The 25,253-nt window shown below is 34.5% G+C and overlaps 1 protein-coding gene across 1 annotated transcript; it reads left to right on the top strand.

Annotated features, from left to right (window-relative positions):
- Window positions 1-166: 166 nt before the first annotated feature.
- On the top strand, window positions 167-25,025 carry Isha (Insulator su(Hw) mRNA adaptor). The gene is made up of 15 exons (XM_083045207.1): window positions 167-417; window positions 1,023-1,151; window positions 1,232-1,523; window positions 1,922-2,106; window positions 2,195-2,470; window positions 2,544-2,687; window positions 2,936-3,183; window positions 3,249-3,428; window positions 3,790-3,923; window positions 4,012-4,220; window positions 4,297-4,474; window positions 5,949-6,224; window positions 7,542-7,772; window positions 10,465-12,060; window positions 20,718-25,025. Exons 1-15 carry the CDS (start codon window positions 388-390, stop codon window positions 21,650-21,652), a joined length of 5,043 nt encoding a protein of 1,680 aa, XP_082901333.1. The 5' UTR covers window positions 167-387; the 3' UTR covers window positions 21,653-25,025.
- Window positions 25,026-25,253: the final 228 nt, after the last annotated feature.

The raw sequence follows: 25,253 nt of genomic DNA, 5'->3' as shown, positions 1-25,253 counted from the left end.
AATGATACTCTGTGTCGCACTGTGTCGTTGCTGGCAAGCTCCCTATATGCGTTTCCCATCTCGCCATATAAAATATCGCGGGGACGTCGATCGATATTTTTTCCACCTTACCGACCGAGCGGACGACAGGTGTGACGTCACGCCTCGGCCGTCGCGCGATGCATCTCGGGAAATACGCGATTCGCCATCTTGGATATGGTATGGCTCGGTACTGCTGCTATTCGGCTACATAGTGTTCGCGGCGAGCGAAGGAAGACATGCGAGTTTTCGAGCGGACAACGCATTATTACGCTGCGTTAAGCCCGGCGTGAGATACATCTCGACGACGACCAACAGCAGCGCGACGACTCTTCCTTCTCTCTCTCTCTCTCTCTCTCACCTCGCGAGATGGAGGCGGTGAAGGCGTTCAATGCGGAGGTAAGCGATACCCCTGGAGGAGCATCTCTCCACACTCGGAGGCGACCTTCGTAAGGGCAGTTCTCTCTTTCTTCGAGGAAGAGCTTCGTCCTCAACCCGAGTCTCCTTCCAGTTTCGCGCGAATAAGGACACGTCGTCTCCAAGCTCGCTCTCTTTCTCTCTCTCTCTCTCTCTCTCTCTCTCTCTCTCTCTCTCTCTCTCTCTCTCTCTCTCTCTCTCTCTCTCTCTCTCTCTCTCTCTCTCTCTCTCTCTCTCGCGCGCGCGCGCGCGCGCGTTTTTAGTTATATACTTACTATATTATAGTCGCTATACTATACTTGTGTTATATTCAAAATTCTCTTTTTTCTTGAACGCATTTAATGTAGTTTCAATATAGCACAAACGCGATGATACGATATATTTATTCTCTGTTGGAATATACATGTGCACTCTTTATATCACAGTTATTGTGAGAAAACAAATTATTGGATGCAAAATACTTAGCTAACTATAAGAGCGAAAAGATACAATGGATTGCTATGATCTAGATGTTGTCAAGGACTGTAATAGCACCATTCATTACTACTACTATGATAAAATTATGATTAATTGCAATTTGATTACAGCTGTCCGCTCTTTACGAAGTTAAACCACCTATTTCGAAAGCCAAGATGAATTCACTTACACGGGGAGCCATTAAAGCAATAAAATTCTATAAACATGTTGTACAAAGTGTGGAAAAATTTATTCAAAAGGTAAGTGTATTCATTTAAATTTTTTTTCTAATATTGTATCTGAATATCTCCTAATTTTGTTATATTTTTTCTTTTTTTAGTGCAAGGCGGAATACAAAGTACCAGGATTATATGTAATAGATTCAATCGTCAGACAATCTCGACATCAGTTTGGGATGGAAAAAGATGTGTTTGCCCCACGATTTGCAAAAAATATGCAGACCACTTTTCTCAATCTTTTAAAGTGTCCGCAAGAAGATAAAAGCAAAGTTATACGTGTATTGAATCTTTGGCAAAAGAATGCGGTTTTCCCACCAGAAGTTATTCAACCACTCTTTGATCTGGCTGATCCAAATCATCCGATACATAAGGAGCAGCCAGTAAATAGCAATGGTAAATAAAAAAATACATTTGTATAAAAAATATTCTTTATAATATAGATGCAAATGGAAAATGTATGTTTTAAAATCTTAGATAAATAACAGATGCATTTCTATACTTCTCTGTTTATTTAGCATCAATTTACTTCTCTTTATTGCATTTTTATTGAGTGTAATGTAACTTTTATATCTTAATTTTATTAATGCACTGATAAAAGTCCAAAAAAGGGACCAAAATTTATCTCTTTTTGATTAGTATTGTTAATTTATAATAAATTTATTTGTGCTCCATATACTGCACTTACTCCTATTACTTTTTCTTTAATGTTTTTATGAATTATTGGAGCCTTGTGTGAATTCAAAGTCTTAATTTATATTAATAAATCTAATTAATATCTTAATATTTGCTAGGTACATTAAACACATCATCTGGAAATAATATAAGTAACGTAAATGCAGTCACTAAGACTCCACCATCTGCTATTAAAAATGCTGTAAAGGATTCAAAACTATTTTTAACTGGAAAAACAATCGATCCGATATGGCTTGCACAAACAAAAGTAGAAGCAGCGAATATAGCCAATGCCAAACTACTGGTAATATTAATACTGTTCTGTTCACATTATAGGTTTGATCAACATTCATTGATTTAATTGTTTTTTTCTTTTTTTTTTTTTTATACAGAGTCAATCTAACTCCGGTCAAATGGACTCTTCTATTTTCGATCAGTTACAATGTTTACAACAGTTACTTTTGAAAAAGCAAGATGTTGTAAATGAACCAAAGAGTTCAGTCAAATTTGATAAGAAATTGCTAGATTTTGATTATGGTGAAGAGGAGGATGATGATGTCGTTATTGCTAATTCTCCAAACACAGCTGCATCGATTAACACTCAACACAATGCGGTTTCAGCAAACAGTAGTCTAGAGAGCCTGGGGCTGTTGCTTGCAAATCCAGAGGTACTTATCAAATATAAAAAAAATATGAAACTTTTTTTAATAACATATATTGCATATATTGTGTTATTTGAAGGTTCTGAGACAGTTGCAAACTTTACAACAATTACAAAACAACGCTTCTTCTTCGCAATACGAAATGGAAGAGAAGATGCGCAAGTTGCAACAAATGAAACAGCAGGAAGAAGAATTTGATAAACATTTAGCACAAACTGTTCCTGTAAGTTGTTCAAGTAATTTTATTTTCTTAAATCTTTCATCTAAGATATATATAGAAGGAAAATATGATTTATATTATCATTATATTTATATTATCATTATTTATTATAAATTATTTATTTATTAATTAATTTATTATTTATTTATTTATTATAAATATATTATAAATTGTATATTATAAATATTATATCATAAATTATATATTTATTATAAATAATTATTTATATCAAATCTTTTCTTCTTTTGTAGAATCTTCCATTTGCATCTGAATGTGAATTGAAGCCTTCTGATATTTTAAAACCAAATACCCAAAGTTACGCATCAAATGTTAACAGCAATGTGTTACAAGATATGAGTCAACCACCGCCTGGCTATCCGCCAGCTCTGCCATATACGTCGCAATCTTTACCAAACATTCGACAAATCAATCAATCTGCACATCAGAATCAAAAAAGCCCGTTGCTCGACGAACGTCCAGAAATGCAAGACTATTCTGGGTAAATAATCATATAATCAAATTCAAATAATTTCAGTTCTCTTTAAATGAGCATCTTACTTGCAGAAACAATGCCAGACGTGATAGTAGCAGTGTAGAAATTGTAAATTGCGAAAATACAAGCTCGCAAAGTAGATCGCCAGACCGGTATCGACATCACAGTCGGTCTCGGTCCCCACGTCATAGAGACAGAGATCGAGACAGAGATAGAAAATCTCGTTCTAGAAGTAGATCGCGACGAAGAAGGTAATTTAAAATAATTTAATATTAATTATTTAAAATTAGAATTAAGTCAAATTAATTGTATTTATAATTAAAACTTGAGAAATATTAAGTTGATAATATGAAAAAAGACAAATCTATATATTTATTGTTATATTATTATTATTATTATTATTATATATATATATATATATTGTATATATATACCTATATATTACATTATTTTATATTATTATTTATATTATTTTATATTATTTATTACATATATGTTATTTTATATTTATAAATTATATATATATATATATATATATATATTTATTTATTATATATTATATTTTATATTTATTTATATTTTATATACATAAATATATAATTTTTTTTATAGATCTCGTTCAAGAGACAGAGGACGCGATAGAAAACGCGATGATAGCCGAGAAAAGTTGACGGAAGAAGAGCGGGAGAAAGAAAGAGAGCGACGAAAACGCGGTTTACCACCGATAGTTAGGGATAAATTAAGTGGTATGTATTCTAAGATAATATTTCTAAGATTTTTATTTTTATACATCTCGTCTAAATAAAAAAAGACAATAACAAATGCGATTTTCAGTTTGCAGTACAACACTTTGGGTGGGACATTTATCAAAGCTTGTGCATCAAGAAGAATTATCTGACACTTTCGGGGAACTTGGCGATATTGTTAGTATTGACTTAATCTCACCGAGAGGTTGTGCTTTTATATGTATGAATCGAAGGCAGGATGCATATCGAGCACTTACAAAATTGAAGAATCACAAAATGCAAGGCAAAGCTATTACGGTAAATAATTGTTTGCAGCATAACTTGAATAGTATAAAAAAAATTCATATCACATATTTATTTATTTCAATTACAGTTAGCATGGGCGCCTGGTAAAGGCGTGAAAGGCAAGGAATGGAAAGACTATTGGGAAGTAGAACTGGGTGTCAGCTATATCCCCTGGAATAAATTGATCAACATTACTGATCAAGACCTGGAATTGTTGGAAGAAGGCGGGATGATAGACGAAGATACATTACCTCCTCATTTGAAAGGTGTGTCTTCTATTGAGTTGTCTGTATGTAGAAAGAGAAAAAGAGAGAGAAAAAGAAAGACGATTTATGTGACATATATTGCATATAAAATAAGCAACTCAGTTGAAAAAGTGGTCTGCGGGATAAAAAACACTCATGTTAGCAATTTAGATTTACTTCGTGTTTACAATTTACTATTACTATTTTTCTGTGAATCCATTATAAATGAGTTCTCTATAAAAAAAAAGTTGCAAGTTTTAATTTAGTTACATATATAATACAAAATAAAGTAATGTAATTTGAACCAACTTGCGAGATTAAAATCAGATCAAACCAATTAAAACTATGAAATCGTGTAATTTAGATTGGTCATAAGTCAAGTCTGAAACAAATTTTATTTTAATGAAAATATTGTCAATTTTATATATTTCTAAAATAAGAGTAGCTAAAATTTGGGAAAAAATAAAATACATTTTGTGTATTATACAGGCTGTCTCTAAAGTCTGACTCTTTATCTCGGAAACGGCTTTAGATATGGAAAAATGTTTTAGACAAAAGTTGTAGGACTTGAAGGGGGACAGATGATGAAAATATGGACTTGACCTTGAATGACCTATTGAAGGTCAGGTGAAGGTCATCGATGTTTTCTTAAATGGTACCCCCTATTTTTTATTGCATATTATAACCCTTGTCGAGGCATTTTCAAAACACTACATATGTGGGTCTTTTGCGCAAGCCGTTCCCAAGATGCGAAACTTCAAAGTTGACATATTATCGGCATTCGCATTATCCGATGTACACCGCGGGGAGGTTGTTCAGTCGAATTTGTACATCAAGTGGCTCTAAAAAAAGCAGACTGTGTGTGTGTGTGTGTGTGTGTGTGTGTGTGTGTGTGTGTGTGTGTGTGCGCGCGCGCGCGCTTTTTTAGTAAAATTTTTCTCCTACCATTTTCTACTCCTTTCCCTTATATTAAAATAACTAGAAGAAAAATAATTAGAGAAAAGTTTTACTAAAGAAGCACACACACACTCACACAAAGTCTACCCTTTTTAGAGCCACTTGATGTACAAATTTGACTGAACAACCTCTCCGCGGTGTACATCGGATAATGCGAATGCCGATGATATGTCAACTTTAAAGCTTCGTATTTTAGGAACGGCTTGCGCAAAGGACCCACATAGGTAGTGTTTTGAAAATGTCTCGACAAGGGTTACAAGAATATGCAATAAAAAATAGAGAGTTCCATTTAAGAAAACACCGATGACCTTCACCTAACTTTCAATAAATCACCGAAGGTCAAGTCCATATTTTCATCATCTGTCCCCCTTCAAGTCCTACAACTTTTGTCTGAAACATTTTTCCATATCTAAAGCCGTTTCCGAGATAAAGAGCCTGGGTCAGACTTTAGAGACACCCTGTATATTTATTACATTATTTTTTACACTCAATATATTGTAATATGTAATAGATCCTAAAACTGTATTCTCTTTCATAGGAAAACTAAAGCACGCTGGCACGAGCGCTGATATTCTACAACAACAGCTGCAACTGCAACACCAAGCACTTGCTGCTGCCACTGGTGCGCCTATTCCCACGTTAACAGACGGTATTGTAAACGTTATACAGTCGTCGGCTAATTCGCAGCAACAGCAATTGGTCGACACCAGCCAACCGCCACCAATCAGACCGCCAACATCGGCTGCGCTACTGCCACCTCCGAACACGCAGCTGCAGATGATGCCTCCGGCCTTTACGATGCCCGGAGTACCACGTAAGTTTACTATTATTTATTATTGCGACATTTCCCAAGCACCAGTCTTCTACTTATTTCTTTATAAATTATACACGCGCACGCCCACAATAAAAAAAATTAAGACTCCTGGCTCCTCGCCGACCATGTTGGAATTGTGACGTCAGAGGCGAGAAAACACACTAAAAATTCTTAGATGCCATTTTGAAATAAAAAGATATTTCGATGAGACAGCACTTCAGATAGCTTTAGCACACTTAAAATATTTCGAAAACTATCCTTTTCCCTTTATAATCAATCAACAGCTGCAAAATGACTGTAATATGAGGTCCAGTCCGTCTGGTCTTTGCACATGTGCAGTCAGTCCGCATGGCAAAGTCTGATATCACGATCATTTTACAGATATTGATTGACTGTCAAGGGAAAAAATAGTTTTCGAGGTATTTTAAAAGTGTGCTAAAGCTATCTGAAGTAGTGTTTCATCGAAATATCTTTTCATTTATAAATGTCATCTAATTCTAAGAATTTTCAGAGTATGCTTTCTCGCCTCTCACAATCTAACATGGCCGTAGCGAGGACCTAGGAGTCTTAATTAATGTACAAGATGTCCCATTTTAATTAATATGTATATATATATAGTCGAATATTGCTAAAATTATGTGAAACTATATACGAGAAAATACTTCAAAGTTAAAAGGTTTTAAGGGGGAAAAAAGTTAATAACTTTGAATTTTAATTAAATTCATTTTTCAAGATCTTTTGAAGGTCAACCTAGTTTTTTTAATGAAATCACTTAAATTTTTTTATATAAATAGATTTTTCGCAATATTCGACATAATTATAAGAGTAGAATAATTTAAAATTGAATAATTTGAGATATATTTTATAATTTAATTTAACAATTTTATATAAACTATAAAATGTTTTGTAAAATATTCATTTTTCGATAATCTTACCTCAATACTTTTATAAACACAAAATTAAGGTGAGAAAAATTAATTGGTGTAACGAAAGTACATGGTTATTTTCAAGAAAAAGTATATAATTTGCTATTGTACATATTTTTATTACAGGAATATGTACAATCTTTCTCTATCATTGACAACTTTTGACAAGCTTTTATTTATTATACAAACAGATTTGCAAGGAATTACATATAACAATATGTAATGAAAAAACATTGAGCAAACTTATAAGCACTTAAATAATATTTCAATATATGCGAATACAAACACAGAGTAAAATGGTAGGTAGAAGCCCCTTTCCTCACCCTCTATTACCTCTTATGATTTTTAGATTACGGGACAATATAATTCTTATGTGTCACGAATCTTACAGGAATGATTAGTCACATGGGCCTACAAATGACGCATGGATTAATGCCCAATGTCCCGATCGGAGTTCCGCCACCCAATATGCAGAGTTTGCTGGGACCACCAGGGATGATGCAGACCATGTTGACACCATCAGTTAATTCGCCATTTGGAGCAGGTGTTGGCGTAAGTTTATTGACGCAAATTCCGATGCCCGCACCTGCTGCAGCGCCTTCGGATAAGCCAAACTCCACCGGTATGTACACAATAAGCGTGATATTGTTGATAAAACGTCAATATTTATTCACGTTTTATCTTATGACTATTTAGTCACCACATTGCTTTACAATATATTATTTTCTACAATTATATATATATATATATATATATATATATATATATATGCAGGATGTTTATGAAATACTTACTTAGACAAACTTCTAGGGCGTATTATTTACGTCAAAATAAGGAAAAAAGCATATATATATATATACAATATGTACCCATAGACAAAAATTTGAGTGGTTGCAAAGTTATAGTAAAACAAATTTTATATTAATGTTATTATTAAATTACGGCACACGGTACGTGTTTTCCTGTTAAATCGCATGCGAGCGACCATGCTAGCTAACATGCTAGCTATGAAGCTAGAAATTTTGTACGCTGCGTGCTGTCATGCGTATTAGCATGCTAGATTTCAAAGATAGAACCGGTGCTATTTTTGATGCGTGATTTGTGAAATAAATTAAATATCATGGCATGTCAATTAGCAATGCACGACAGTAAACATATATTATTATTATTATTATTATATATATACACACAATATTATTATTATATATAATATTTCGAATATTAATTTAATAATCGTATGAAGCGAAAACTAACAACACTGCCATCTTAACAGCACGCAACGCAGCCCACAGAATAGCGCGCAACGAATCTATCAGCAAAACTAGCAAGAAAACACGCACCGTGTGCCGTAGGCTTAAATCAGAGCTGTCCACGTTTTGCACTTTTCGGCCGATTTCCGAGGCTCACCGCCTAGCGGCCCCCACTTACGCTCGAGACCTTAGCAACTACGGTTATCGGGCCACGCGTTGCTAAGGTCTCGAGCGTAAGTAGGGGCCGCTAGGCGGTGAGCCTCGGAAATCGGCCGAAAAGTGCAAAACGTGGACAGCTCTGGCTTAAATAATCATAAGTAAGTACTTAACTCATAAGAAATGCTCAAAATGACCGTCATTTAATTGAAGATAGCCATTGATATAGTGAACGATTGTCGAATTATTTCAAAGGTTCCTGGATGATTTTGTATAATGTCACAAGCATTAATAATGCATTGGAATAAGGTTTTTTTGTTATCAATAAGTTGCGAATACTAGATGTTTTAAATATCCTCATAGGTAAAAATCTGTAAAATTCAATTAAATGGCGACCATTTTAAACATTTCTTATATGTAAGTGCTTACTTATGATTATTTAATAATAACGTTGGCACAAATTTTGTTTTATAACTTCGTAACCACTCATATTTTATTATGGATATCAATTTTTTTCTTTATTTTGACATGAGAAATAAAGTTTGTCTAAGTATTTTGTAAACATTCTCTATATCTATATGAAGTATTTTACATTTGTTGCAAGATTGTATATCAATATTACAAGCTATTTTTATTAATTTTCTTTTTGTTAAATTTGAAACTATAATACCTATAAAAATTAAAACTATAATACAAATTTGAAACTAGTATAATATTAAATTATAAACTATAATACGTAATAATATATAAATAAATGTATAAGAGAAATGAAAGATTGCGCTAAAGTTTCGATTTCTTTTAACACAAAAATTATATAGATATTGTTACTATAAACTTTTAGTTTTGGTTCATATCTTTTGTTGTATTTTTTATGAAACAATTGTAAAATATAAAACAATGATAATATTTTCTTATCTTGGCCGAGATTTAAAAAATATACTAATATATAATACTAATATTAATATAAGATAACTAATACTAATATAAGATAAAAATTAAAAAAGAGAAGATCGATAATCAGAATTATCGATCTTCAGCACTAACTGTTAATGCAGTCATATTATTCTCAGGTTCAACTCTTAATTAAATCCACGATGAAAATAATTTAATTACACAGTCAAATAGGACACAAAAAATGCTTTCCAGCAATGGAACACAGTCGTACATGGTTATAGCTGGAATGCTTCTTAGCTTTTTTACTTTATTTATCGCCAGAGAGCAGGGCAATCATTTTACATAGCTTTTTCAAAGTTTCAAATTTTTTTAAAGGCTCCTGGTTTCTCACCAACCATGTTGGAATTGTGACGTCAGAGGCGAGAAAACACGCTAAAAATTCTTAGATGCCATTTCGAAATAAAAAGATATTTTGATGAAACAGCACTTCAGATCACTTTAGCACACTCTTAAAATATCTCAAAAACTATCCTTTTCCCTTTATAATCAATCAACAGTTGTAAAATGACTGTAATATGAGATCCAGTCCGTTTGGTCTTTGCACATGCGTAATCATTCCGCATGACAAAGTCTGATATCACGATTATTTTACAGTTGTTGATTGACTATCAAGAGAAAAGAATAGTTTTCGAGGTATTGTAAAAGTGTGCTAAAGCCATCTGAAATATAGTGTTTCATCGAAATATATTTTCATTTAAAAATGGCTTTTAAGAATTTTACGCATGTGCTTTCTCGCCTCTGACGTCACAATCTAACATGGCCGCGGCGAGGACTTAGGAGCCTTAAGTTTTTTAAAAGTTCATTGGAATACCACTCTGTATAGAAAAAAATGATACCAAATGTAAAAATGTTAGTATCCATGAAGTGACAGAAAACAGTATTTCAGCTGTGTATGGTTGTACACGCTTGTGTACGTTATTGAAAAGCACTCAAAGAGATCCTGAAATATTGCAGGTATGCCGCACAACGTTCCACCTATCGGAGTACCGCCACCCACCACAGAGACAAGTATGCCGAATTTGCCGATGCTTCGACAGCCGTACGGAGTCGGTCCTGCGCCGATGCAGATGCAACTGCCTCAACAGCAGCATCACTCGGATGACATGGACGTGGAGATGGAGGATGCGATGCCGCAGAGCCTGAGTAGCAACGTACTCAAGGATAAACAACCAAATCTCAGCGATCAGCTGATCGCGGCAATGAATATGGGCAGCAACGTGAACGACGGTCGTCTAGAGAGCGATCAGGTGCGCGAATACAAAGAACGGGAACGCGATCGGGAGAACAGGGAGAGGAGAGATCGGAGCGATCGGGATCGCGGGGATCGTATGGATGTGAACGAGTGCAGGATGGATCGTAGTAGGGACAGAGGACGAGGACGGGATCGCGGTCGTGATAGACGAAGAGATAATCGCGAGGGTCGTGACAGGGAGAGAGATGATAGACGCGACAGGGAGAATCGGGAGGCCCGAGAGAGTCGGGAGAGCGTCAGACATTCGGAGGGACTGAGCACACAGAATCAAAACGTCCAGGAGGGCGAGGGCATGGCGAAGAAGGAAGGCAAGCCTAGTCTGGCTGATCGATTGCGACAATTGGCGGATGGTACATTGCCGTTGGACGATCGAATGGATAGAAATTTACGTGGCAACCGAACAGTCGAGCGCAACAACGAGCGAAATGACAGGGGTTTCGAAGAAACTCCCGGAGGAGGAAGTGGTGGTGGTGCTACTGCTGCTGTTGCTGCTGTTGTTGCTGCTGCTGCTGCTGCTGCTGCTGCTGGTAGTGGTGGTGCTGGTGCTGGTGCTGGTGCTGGTGCTGGTGCTGGTGCTGGTGCTGGTGCTGGTACTGGTGCTGGTGCTGGTGCTGGTGCTGGTGCTAGTGCTGGTGCTGGTGCTGGCGCTGGTGCTGTTGCTGGTGCTGGTGCTGGTGCTGGTGGGCGGCGACCACTCAACGACATGCCGATCTCTTTGATGGATTTACCGAAATTCAGCGGAGTCCTGCCACCAGACCGGACAGATTTTCCGCGAGGACCGGACTTTCGAGGTGGACCGCAGGACGCGCGGGAGTTTCCGCAGCGCGGCCTAACCGACCGGTCTGACCGGCAAAATTTTCCACCTCGGGGTGGTCCAAGGAGCTCGCAGATGGACGACTTCCTGGATCCCAGAATGCAGCCTGGCCTGTTCCCGGAGGACTACGAGGGCAGATTGGGTCACAACGGGCCGCGGCCTGACGACTTTCCGCCGGCCAGGCTGGGCCCGGCTCGAGAGGAGTTCGAGCGACCGGAAGTGCGCGCTCGTAGACCACCTGTGGACGAATACGAGCGCGAGCGTTTCGAATATGAGATGAGGCGCGACGGATTCGATCCGCGGATGCAGGATAGCTTTGATCCTAGGAGTCACAACGAACGGCCGGATTTCGATCCCCGCAGAAGGGAGTTTTTCGGTGGTCCGATGGAGCCTGTGTTCGGAATGCCGCCACTGATGGGTCCAAAGGGGCCGAGGGGACCGGTCGGTCCCGATGGATTTGGACCGCGAGGATCCAGAGGACCAGGTAAGACAGAACTTTTTCTATTTGCGATTGCTTGGTATTTTTTTTCTATTAACAAGAATTGCGCATTGCTTATTACATATTACATATAAAAAAGTACATATAAGTTACATATTACATATATTACATAAAAATTTATACATATACGGATATACATATGCGATTTTAATATTATTGGCATGTGTGTAGGTAGAGGAACAAAATAATTATTTTTATCAAAATTATTCTTATTAGAACATTGAAATGTCTATATATCTTAACAGAATAATCAATTTTTATTATTACATTAGTTTCTATATACCATCTGAAAAATGGAAACATCAAAATACTTTTGATTTATAGATAAATGCTTACATATAATGATAGAAAAATATTTATATACAGAGGGATACATTTTAAATTTAACAGACAAATATCTGGAAATCACGGAATTTTAGAAAAGAAAATACAGGATTGGGAAAGTTACTTTTTAAAAGTAACTCGTTATTGTTATCGTTATTTTTTCTAAAAAATAACTCGTTACCGTTACTCATTAATAATTTTAAAAAGTAACTCGTTACTTAAAACGTAACGAGTCGTTACAATTTTCGTTACTTTTTTTTATAATTTGGATGAATATTAGATTGTTCCATATAAAATGTCCGATTTTGCAGTGTAACTTTTTGAAGCTTTTTTGTCAATAAAAATCTTTATATATTTGTACATTTTTTATATATTATTTTGAAATTCAAAGTTTGCCTTTTTATATCTAATTTTGTTCGATTTAATTGGTTTTGAATGTATTTTTTTCAACATTCTTTTTAATATAAATAAACGTGATTTTTTATTAATGCTGCATTCGGCGAGAACTGTCCATTAACGCACCAGTATAAAAAATTTAAATTTGAAGATAAAAGCCTTATAATTAACGATCGTGGACCTGAGACCTTCGTTGACAATGTTCTCATGCAGCATTAATATTTTGAGCGGCTGCTGTAACATGGCCTTTTCTACTCATATCAAAAAAGCACGCAAAAATCACGTTTATTCAAATTGAAATAAATGTTGAAAAAATACATTCGAAATCAATTTAAATAAAGGAATAAAATCAGATATAAAAAGGCAAATTTTGAACTTTAAAGTGATATATAAAACATGTATAAATATATATAAAGATTTTTATTGACAAAGAAAGCTTTAAAAAGACATTACAAAATTAGACATTTCATATGGAACAACCTAATACTATATGCGAATTAACATACATAATGCAATAAATGTAATAATAGTCAAATAGGACGCTTTCTACTTTTATCAATATGTTCCTTTATATGAAAATTATACCGAGTAAATCCGGAAAAAGTAACGACAAAAGTAACGGTTAAATTCGTTACTCATTACGAAAAATGTAACGAAGTTACTTTTTTCGTTAAAATAAAATTTGTAACGTTGTTACCGTTACAGTTCCCGAAAACAAGTAACTGTAACGGTAACGGCGTTACAAGTAACGCGTTATTTCCCAACCCTGAGAAAAAATATCAGACAAAGATTGTAAACGGTTGTAAAGTATATATTTCGAGGGAGACTTAATATATCGTGAGCTAAAATTGCTCTTGGGTGGCGTCTTGTAAAGTCATTTAAAAGTTCTAATTTTTTAAATAAAATCATCTTATTTATTTATTTTTTTTTTAGCTAAATAAATTTCTCGCAATATTTGGCATATAAAATTATAAAAATAGAATGACCAAAAATTGAATAATTTACGTGATATTTTAATTTAAAATTTTATACTTTAATTTGACAATTTTATACTTTCATTTAAAGCTTTTGGGTACTCACCGCGGCCATGTTGGATTGTGACGTCAGAGGCGAGGAAATACACGCTGAAAACTCTTGCGTGCATCTTTAGATAAAAATATATTTTGATGAAACACAATTTCAGATGGCTGTAGCACACTTTTAAAATAGTCCGAAAATTATTTTTGGCAATTAATCAACAATCGTAAAATGATCGTGATATTTGTCATGCGGAATGACTGCGCATGTGTAAAGACCAGACAGGCTGGGTCATATTACAGCTGTTATTGACTGTCAAAGGGAAAGAATAGTTTTCGGACTATTTTGAAAGTATGCTAAAGCCATCTGAAGTTGAGTTTCATCAAAATATCTTTGTATCTAAAAATGGCACGCAAGAATTTTCAGCGTGTATTTTTTGGCCTCCGACAATTTAACATAGCCACGGCGAGGATCCAGGAGCCTTAATTGTTATAAAAAAAAAACACAATTACTTTTAAGAAAAAATATGTAGCTGCTGCAAATTACATGCTTTATATTTTTAACATTTTTTACTTATTATATTTTTTTCTGAAACCTCAGTGATTTCTAGATATTTGCCCGTTAAGATTAAAATTAATCTTTCTATATAGTATCTTTATTAAAGTATTCAAATCGTATTTTGTAATAGTAATCACTTGAGTTACATATACAGAGTGTCCTAGAATTCGCGAACATGAAAGTCACCGCGTGATTGTCCGTGCCAGAAAAAGCAATTTTTTTCTCTGGTAAAATATTGTCTCTGAATAGTACTTTTTAAATGAGGCAACTTTAAATTAACGAACAATAAGAATTTAAGACTCATATTTAATATTTATTAAATTAACGATTAATTATTTAAATTAACGAATTACCAATTTTAAATTATGAATGAGCACTTTAGGTTACGCATAAATCAGGGGTGGCGTGCGCACGGTACGCATGCGTGACACGTGAGTGTGTGCCGCCCTTGATATACTCCGTTTAACAAGAGAACGTGCATCGGTCTCATATATAGTACTCCTATATTGCTTGCTTAATAAGAGGAGTCAGCGAAAACATTACGGTGCAGACAATACTTTCTCTCTCACTTAGTGTACTTTGGCATGTTTGCACATGCGTTGTTATGCCTGTATCACACTAGCGATTGCGATTCGTCAAATGGACCAATCAGGAAGCAGCCGGCCAGCGATTACTGTTTAGCGGAGTTTAGCCCTTCGGCTATTTGTCGAGTCGCAATCGCAGATGCAATCATCAATCGCTAGTGTGATACGGGCATTAGGTGGCAACGACGGCAATTGGACGGCAATTTCCAACACATGCGTAAACGTGCAAAAGTACACTAACATAAAGGTCTTTCTACAATGGACGTTTTAGCGCAATAGCAGTAGATCGTAAGAATAGATCGTAGCAGTAATTGTAGCGAAAATAAACCAAATCCATTTTCTACGGCTTACGGCGTACATTCTACGGTGAACGCGCATGCACAGTCACGAAAGAATGCGGCGTTTGTGAAAATGGATTTGGTTTATTTTCGCTACGACTATATTCTTACGACCTATTGCTACTGCGCTAAAATCTCCATTGTAGAAAGACCTTAAGTGTGCGAGAGAGAAGGTATTGTCTGCATCGTAATGTTTTCGTTCGCTCCTCTTACTATGCTAGCAATATAGGAGTACTATATATATATATATATATATATATATATATATATATGATCAGTCTGTGCATAGAGAGAGATGAGCAAAATAGGAAGAGATACCGGCGGTCCAATGCTTCGGGGGCCTGGTGCCATTCATTGCAAGCACTGACAAATTAAATAAGCAGTGAAGAGGGAGATAATGGGTAAAAACCTGTTTGAAACAGAACGAATTTTCGTCCTATCCGATTCACGTTCTCTCATTGAACGCTTATTCGTTCATTTAAAGTTGCTCCCATTTAAAAAGTACTGTTCAGATTCAACTTTGCCAGAGAGAAAAAAGTTGTTTCTTCTGCCATAATATTCATTTTCCGATGATCTTACCTCAATATTTTTATGCACAAAATAATGAGAGAAATCAATTGGTGCAAAGAAAACATATACCTGTTTTCAAGAAAAAGTAAATTGCAACTAGCAGCTACATTTTCTTAAGCTACTTTTTCTTAAAAACAACTGTGTCTTCTTTACAATTGATTTCTCATTTTGTGCATAATAAAAGTATTGAAGTAAGATTATCAGAAAATGAATATTATGAATATTATGAATTTTATGAATATATTGTGCAAGAAATTTTATAATTCATGTAAGATTACGTCAAACTAAAGTATAAAATATCTCGTAAATTAATTCACTTTTTGGCCATCCTACTCTTATAATTTTTATGTTGAATATTGCGAAGATGTAAAACAATAGGATGGTTCTATTTTTAAAAAACTGTGTTGACCTCTAAATAACTTTGAAAAACGCCACCCAAAGACAATTCTAGGTCACGATATTATGTCCTCCTCGAAACCCTACAACTTTTATAGGGAACATTTTTTTCGAAAATGTTTTTTTTTAAGATAATTGATCATATCACTTAAAATGGGACACTCTGTATAAAAAAACATGGTACATATAATAATTATTGTTTTTATTAAACAGTCTAGAGGTAGAGATTGAGGAAATAGAGAAAGAAATAAAAACTGAAAAATAATAAATTATTTCAGTACAGAAACTTCGTATTATACAAAATATACATAACATCTGTAAAAATATAAAATATTCTTTGCACGCTAAATATCCTGCGCAAACGCACATATAAACATACAACACATGCATACACATCGCGTATATTTCATAAATTTCTTATTGCGCATGTGCATCTACTCTTACATATACAGGGTGATTCACGTAACGGCCGCCACGATTTTTGGGACATTTCCGCCAGTTTAAAAAAAAGTTTATACAGTGAAAATCAATCTGCTTTACGCAAGCTTTAACATGCAATAAAAAATTTTATAAACAAATTGTCACCTTGAATTTTTTAAATGGAACCATCATATTTTTTTTATATAAATTGATTCCTCACAATATTCTGGATAAAAAATTATAAGGGTAGGATGGTCAAAAAGTGAATAATTTACGAGATATTTTATATTTTAATCTTATAAAGGTGGTTCTCGTAACGATCGCCACGATTTTTGGGGTACTTACAATAATCTGACAAAAAATGTCATTAATCAGGAATTTACCAATTTGTAACCGTCAACAAATTTAACAATAATTTAATGATTGCATACAATTTTACTTTATGTAACATTTTAATTCAAAATTAACGATTTTAAAGCTTCTACAGCGTAATTCTTTGCTATCGAGGAAGTTCACTATAAATAGTAAATAAAAAATAAATAGTAAATAAAATAAAAATAAATAGTAAATAGTAAATAAAAATAATAACAAACTAAAATTTCCTGATCAGATTTAATAGCTAAGCTACATGGTAACATAAGGTCAAAGTCAAGTCTGTTTACTATTTAAGTTTTTAGTGAACTTCCTCGATAGCAAAGAATTACGCTGTAGAAGCTTTAAAATCGTTAATTTTGAATTAAAATGTTACATAAAGTAAAATTGTATGCAATCATTAAATTATTGTTAAATTTGTTGACGGTTACAAATTGGTAAATTTCTGATTAATGACATTTTTTGTCAGATTATTGTAAGTATCCCAAAAATCGTGGCGATCGTTACGAGAACCACCTTTATAAGATTAAAATATAAAATATCTCGTAAACTATTCACTTTTTGACCATTCTACCCTTATAATTTTTTATCCAGAATATTGTGAGGAATCAATTTATATAAAAAGAATATGATGGTTCCATTTAAAAAATTCAAGGTGACATTAATTTGTTTATAAAAAAAAATTTTTTTTATAAAATTTTTTATTGCATGTTAAAGCTTGAGTAAAGCAGATTGATTTTCACTGTATAAACTTTTTTTTAAACTGGCGGAAATGTCCCAAAAATCGTGGCGACCGTTACGTGAATCACCCTGATCTTATATGAATTTTTGGATATTAGAATTTTTGTTCACTCAATCCCTTTGTTCCGCCTGTAATATAAAAACAAAAAACACGTCTATAATATTACAAATACATACGAAATATAAAGTATACATGGAGCATTCCATGTCAAGCCATCTTTAAACCGAGTGGCTCACTTGACATGGAATGCTCCACATATAAAATATGAGTATTTTGTGCTCTCCAGCAACGAAACAATCATACACTGCGTGACACATTGTTAACAGGTTGATTTGTAGCTGGAACGTTGTTTAATTTTCTTATTTCATCGTTAGATGGCAGTTACTTTATATGATGGTTTTTTTTAAGTTTACCTTCTACCGAAATATCACTCTGTAGACAAAAATGATATATAAATGTAAAAATGTACACTGCGTTAAATAGTGTTGTTGGCTGTTATCAGCTGTTGTTGGAAAGCATTAGGGATATACATAGCGCGTGCAAACGAAGACATATTTTATGAATTGAATGGGTGAGTGGAAAAAGAATAATATTCCAGATATTCGAGTTTTTGGGAAAATAAAAAAAAACAGTTTACTGATGAAATATACATATAAGTTTAATTGAAAAAATACTAATAGCTTAATTGTAGATCAATAAGTATTCAATTCCAAAATATCAAAGTAAAATACTCATTAGTTTATCATTATTAATTTATTATCATTATTAATAGTTATTGTTAATTAATATTATTATTATATTATTGATATTATTGATTATATTATTGATATTTATATTATTGATTATATTATTGATATTATTATTATTATTATTATTATTAATCTTAATTATTATTAACGATCGCTAGTCAGAAAAATAGGAGTAGTGGAAATGATCGACCAAAACTAGCAAATAATAAATTTATTTAAATTTCACGACGTTTCGACCATATGATTGTGGTCCTTTTCAAGTGAAACACTGAAACAAAATTTTTTACAATCGACATTGGTCTGAGCATAAACATGATTTCGATTGGAATAAATATAATGTTTTACATACTGAAAAACATGTAAGGAAGAGAGAGATAGCTGAAATGTTTTACATTAAAAAACTTGATAATAACATTAACTCACAGAAGGATACAGAGAGTTTAAATGATGTCTATAACAAAATAATTAAGGTCGTGTAAGTAAGCTTACTTGAATTCTATTATTCTGTGACGATCCTTCGGGAGGATATGTTGTCTGCTGTCTCGCACTTTCAATTTATTTGACTTTTTAATAAAAAATGCTGTACAATGACAATCGTGTATAATTGAGATGTAATTGTAACTAATTTTATCTGTAAGTATGGGTATCTCTTGTAAATTGGGCTTGGTTATACTAAAAGTGTTTTGTGTCACCGACGATATGTAAAAAATTTTGTTTCAGTGTTTCACTTGAAAAGGACCACAATCATATGGTCGAAACGTCGTGAAATTTAAATAAATTTATTATTTGCTAGTTTTGGTCGATCATTTCCACTACTCCTATTATTATTATTATTAATAAGAAACCGGAATGTTTTCCTTTTTTTCATTCAATGCTTTGACAGGATTTTTCTTATGACAAGTACAATTTGAATCAATTGTTTTAGCCTCTACTAATAAACTTTTATATGAAACAAACTATTTGCTCCTTTGTCTGACTAGTTTTTCCATTTAGAGTGTAACTGTTAGGGTGGAGTCTCATAGACTGATATTTTCCGCGTAATGCGTACTGCGTAACCAATCGGAGCCATTTCGCATTTTCTTTACGCGGAATTGAATGTTCTGATTGGTTACGCGATACGCGTTACGCGAAAAATTTGTGCCATGAGACTCCACCCTTAGAGTGTTTTTTAATAAATCTTACCTTTTTTCCGTCTAGACTCGTACTCTTCCTCCAAGGACGGATATTTTCACAGAATATAAAAAATATAGAAATCACAAAGTTCAATATTTCAAAGCACGAATGTAAAATCCCGAATAAAACATTAAAAGTCACTAAATTATTTCAATATTATTATTAGTACTATTATTATTATTATTTATATCGTTATTATTTAATGACAAAAGTTTACTAATGAGACTGCTGCTAAGACAGCTGCTGCGCAGTCTATGATCTAAAAAGTGTAAACATTTCCAAAATGTTATTCTTCCTTCACGAAAAGGACTTTGCAATCCTTATGGAAATTGGATTTCGGTGGAATTGGCTGGTTTTTTCATATGTAGCTTATGATCTACTAAACAAAAGATGTGTCAGGAGCAGATCATAAGCTACATGAAGACCAGCTGATTTTATCGGGATTCAATTTCATCTAGGATTACATATAAATTCAAAAACCCTGCACTAATCCTATATAAAATTGAATCTTGATTGTTGAAGTTATGTTGAAGCTTCTGCTAAACAAAAAAATGTAATAGGTTTAAAACTAAATAATAGATAGTTACTGATTTATAGCTAGTCAAACACGAAAAATTTGGGCTTTGTGAGTTGTTTGACTGGCTGTAACTCAGTAACTGTCCATTATTTAGTTTTGAAGCTGTTACATCTTTTGTTCAGCAGGTCACAAGCTACAATACATGAAAAAAACTAGCCAATTCCACCGAAATTCAGTTTCCATAAAGATTGTGCGGGCTTCTTTCAAGACCGATTCTTACAATGAAGCAAGGTTTACCCTTAATGGAAAGCTTATACTCTATAAAATTGCTCTATATACAGTTTATTTTTCATAATTTTGTTCATAATTGGAATGGTTATTCTTCTTTCACTCATGATCAATGATGACGATTACGAAAATGTCCGTAATTGCGCGCGTTTATTGGTGCCTCGTGCGTGTGTATCATCTTGCCGCGATCTTTTGCAGGTCCGCTAATGTTCCATCCGCGGGGAATGGGCCCGAGAGGTATGAGACCCGGGATGAGGCCGTTCGCGCCCCGAGGTCCTCCGTTTGATCCCAGAGAAGCGGAGTCCTTCTTCCGGCCGTTCGACGATATGCGCAGTCGTCCTGGGCCTCATATCCGGCCGCCATTCGGCCCGATGGGCCCACCAGCCATGCACGGCCCAGACGGACCGTGGAGAAGTCAGGAGGGGGGAAGCGGCGGCGGACCACCCACATCATGGTCTGGGCAGGAACCTGACGGACATGGACAGCGAGAGAATCATTTGCCGCGGGACAAGCAAAAGCTTATAGGGAAGCATCAGGACTATAAGAACATATCCGAGAATCGCAATCGGAACCGTAAGTCCAGATGGGGTAACGTCAGTCCACCACTGATGGACGATGAGATACCACCACCACCACCGCCGCCGCCGCCACCGCCGTCATCGGAGGAGGACGGTGATAAGAAGACGAAGAAAGCATCTGAAGACGGTGGAGGGCAGTTGATGGAGGCGAAGGATAACTTTGACACTTCGTCCTCCGTCGTCCTCTGCCAACACGATCTCCTGATGCAGAGGGAGCAAGAGTTGACAGCTCGTCGCGAACAAGACGTGATGTGCGGTGATGATGGTGAGAACGAGCTGGCGAGTATATCGAATGACGAGGACGGCAATCGCGAGACGAGCTACAGAAATGACGAGAGTCGGACAACCGGCAATCTCTACGAAATTGACGCGGACCATTTCCCTAACGATGATTTGGCGCTAAAGCAGCGGGAGGAGGAGCAGTGTCAATACGAAGCACCCATTCCAGCTGAGAATTCAGCGCAACAAAGTGCGGTACAACCGATCGAACAAATAGGCCACGTCAGTGAGAACCATAGTGATCAATCAGTGGAACAGCAAGTGGATTCCTTATAGACAGGAGGGGAAGTAGAATGTGAGAATGATAAGGAAATGCGAAAAGCGAAGGAAATATTGATATCGAAGAAAGATTACCAAAGTAAAGCATACAAGATCTTCAGGCAGATTCGTGTAAAATATCGTTTAAATCGATTCAATGTACATAGAGTGCAAAAGAGCGATTAAAAGAGAGCGAGAGAGAGAGAGAGAGAGAGAGAGAGAGAGAGAGAGAGAGAGAGAGAGAGAGAGAGAGAGAGCGCGAACGAGTGAACGAGCGAGAGAGAAAGAGTGAAACAATACGATATTATGGAAAATTATCGCACACTGGAGTGGTGGGGGAGCCGTTGGGTGCTAGTGAGTGGGTTTTTGAATCTTTCAATCATCAGAGTATTCTCAATTGTTGACCCTCGTGTAAGTCTCGATCAAGATTCTTTTTTCAATTGAAATTTGCTGCCTAGATTAATTGCTGTGATAGTGAACACAGGACCTATTTATTCATATGTAGAGGTGTATATATACATATATACGTATATATATATACACATATATATATATAAAATATATATGTATATACACAGATATTTTCTTAATTGAAATTCTTTCATCACGGTCTATCTACTTTTTTTTCTTTTGTCTTTTATCTCAAACGAACGCGGTTTCGCAGTGTAGAACTTTATATATATATATATATGCATATATGTATAGAAACAAAGAGAGAGAGAGAGAGAGAGAGAGAAAGACACATGTATGTATATATAAACAATTCTGAAAGAATTCCATCATTGCCATCTATATTGAGATGCCAGTTGATCTTTTTGTAATCTTATTAAGGACTATAGCTAATTTTTCGAAATCATCTATCGGGTATTGTACAGCGCGACGAATATACCTCCCTAGATGAAGATTAATTTATTGAATTGTACATACTTTTATATTTTCGTAGCTGAACAAATGAATATAATAATGTGCTAATTGCCGTTGCTCAATCAAAGAGAAAAAGAGAAGGAAAATAAAAATATTTTGTATATAATGTCTTTGATAACAAAAGAAATATGGCCTTGTTATTCCGATTTACGCGGGCGTTAACCCGTCATCAAATCATGAAAACAGAATGAAAAAACTGAGACTAAAAACTGAGAATCTACATGTGTAATAATATATTAATGATTATATTTCAATAAGCATCCACAGAGACATTCATACATATATATAACATAATTTAGAATATTTATTTATCTTTTTATTCTGCATTTTTCTGAATATTTCTGAATTTACACAACCGAATGATTCGAGCGATCTGGCATAGCTTCATTTTTCTTCCATTCATAAGGAAAGTTTAAGGCTCCTGGGTCCTCGCCGCGGCCATGTTAGATTGTGACGTCAAAGGCGAGAAAGAACACGCTGAAAATTCTTAGATTTTTAAATGAAAAGATATTTCGATAAAACACTTCCAGATGGCCTTAGCACATTTTTGAAGTACCTCGAAAACTATTCTTTTCCCTTGACAGTCAATCAACAATCATAGAATGATCGTGATATCAGACTTTGTCATACGGAACGATTGCGCATGTGCAAAGACCAGACAGACTGGGGTTCATATTACAGTCATTTTACAGCTGTTGATTGATTATAAAGGGAAAAGGATAGTTTTTAAAGTATTTTAAGTGTGCTAAAGCCATCTGAAACTGTTTCATCGAAATATCTTTTTATTTCGAAATGATATCTAAGAATTTTTAGCATGTGTTTTCTCGCCTCTGACGTCACAATTCCAACATGATCGGCGAAGAGCCTTAAAATAATCCGAATAGAAGAGTGAAAAAAAATACAGGCGTATTCTGTCGCGCTTCCATTAGCTTACACAGACACACATACACTCGGCACATGCGTACAATTTGACAACTTGGTTCCTGTGTTCACGTCCGCACGTATGCACGGCGCAGCGATGGAAGACACGTGCTTGCACTCAAACTGAGTGACAAGTGCAAGGTACTGTTCACAATTACTTTCACACAAATTATGTTAATATCGAGAGATGTAATGGGGAGATGATGATCTTGAAGAGAGTCATTGGCTCCGGCCCGCACCACTCCAGGATGAGACCCCCCTCTCCCCCGTCGATGCATATACTCATTCGATTAATTGTGTATCTTTAACGATTAGAATAATAATTGCTTAACAACTAAGAATGAAAGATTGTATTAACGAAACGACTTCCAAAGTCTTGAAAGAGACGTCAGATTGTGCTCCAATTCCCGTATAATTGGACTCTCGTCGATTGAATAGACTTTTTTTTTCTTTTTATTATTATTCTTAAACGTAATATTCAGACGTTCACTTTGCGCCTTTAATGATAAAAAAAATTTTTTTAAATTGGATGTTAAGAAAGATGATAATCGCGACGAATTTTCTATAACGAGTTAAAATGAGAGAGAAGGAGCATTCTTTTTTCTCGACGCGATGTTTCATATTATGTACGCGCCCTCCCTAATATTCTTTACTTTACGAACTTCGTCATAAGTTGCGTTTTATGATCGTATATAAATATACGAGTTCTATGAATAAAAAAAATTGTATTTAAGAGCGTATACTTAATGGACATAAATATAAGTTGAGACAAAACATTGTTTTTTTTTTTTAATTAATAGTTTGTACTTATTCTTCGTAACACGCATATATTGTTAAAACGCGTAGAGGTCACATCACATTTTTTTTGTAAAATTATTTTAGCAGAAAATTCTAATGTACTGGCATTTGATATTTATTTTCTCGATTAATTTCTTTATTCTAAATTCACAACAGTTGAAGTAAATTATGAAAAAAAGAACGATTCGAAATTGACAAGTAAAGAGGCATTTTTTTAAGAATAAATTAAAAATTGTTATTACTTATTCAATAGCTTACAATTTGCTTCCGATGCATATGAAACGTGCATTAATTATAATTTTCACAAAGATGTAAGGAACGAGTAAACCTGGAGTGGTGCGCGCACTACGTTCTAGGATTTTATACTGTATATTAGAATGGGATAATATTTTTTGTAAATCTGACGGTGATATGTAAGATTTATTTTTGTTTTTCAAAATTACATTTCCTCATTTGCGTTCGATATTTTTTTTTAGAATTCCAACAATTGCATAATATTTTAATACTTTAAGAAGAGAATGCTACATGTTTTTTCTGCCATTTCTTTCTTTCCTTTTTTGGTTTAGTTAGTATTTAGAGAATTTTTATTCTTTTTTTTCTTATATATATATACACTATATACAGGGTGTCATTCCGCATAAAGTGTTGCAAACTATTTTCTCCGCTATTGCTAGAGATATTAACTTCAATTTTTTTTAAATTAAAAGGAATAGAATGTCAATATTTGAGGGATACAAAAAATGTTGGGGGGGGGGGACTTTTAAGGGGCAAAATGGGAGGCACCTTTTTTTTAATGGAATCACTATTTTTTTTATATAAATCGATTCCTTGCAGTATTTGGCATAAAAAGTTATAAAAGGATAGGATGATAAATGAATAGTTTACGATATATTTTGTACTTAAATGTGACATCATTTTACATAAACTATAAAATATCTCGTAAAATATTCACTTTTTGATCATTCAATTCTTATAC

This window comes from Prenolepis imparis, unplaced genomic scaffold (assembly GCF_030444845.1).
Source record: "Prenolepis imparis isolate NDT839.2.m4 unplaced genomic scaffold, iyPreImpa1.0 SCAF_9, whole genome shotgun sequence".
NCBI classification, from domain to species: Eukaryota; Metazoa; Arthropoda; class Insecta; order Hymenoptera; family Formicidae; genus Prenolepis; species Prenolepis imparis.
Note: the sequence above shows the minus strand (reverse complement) of the source record. Positions and strands in the feature narration are given on the sequence as shown.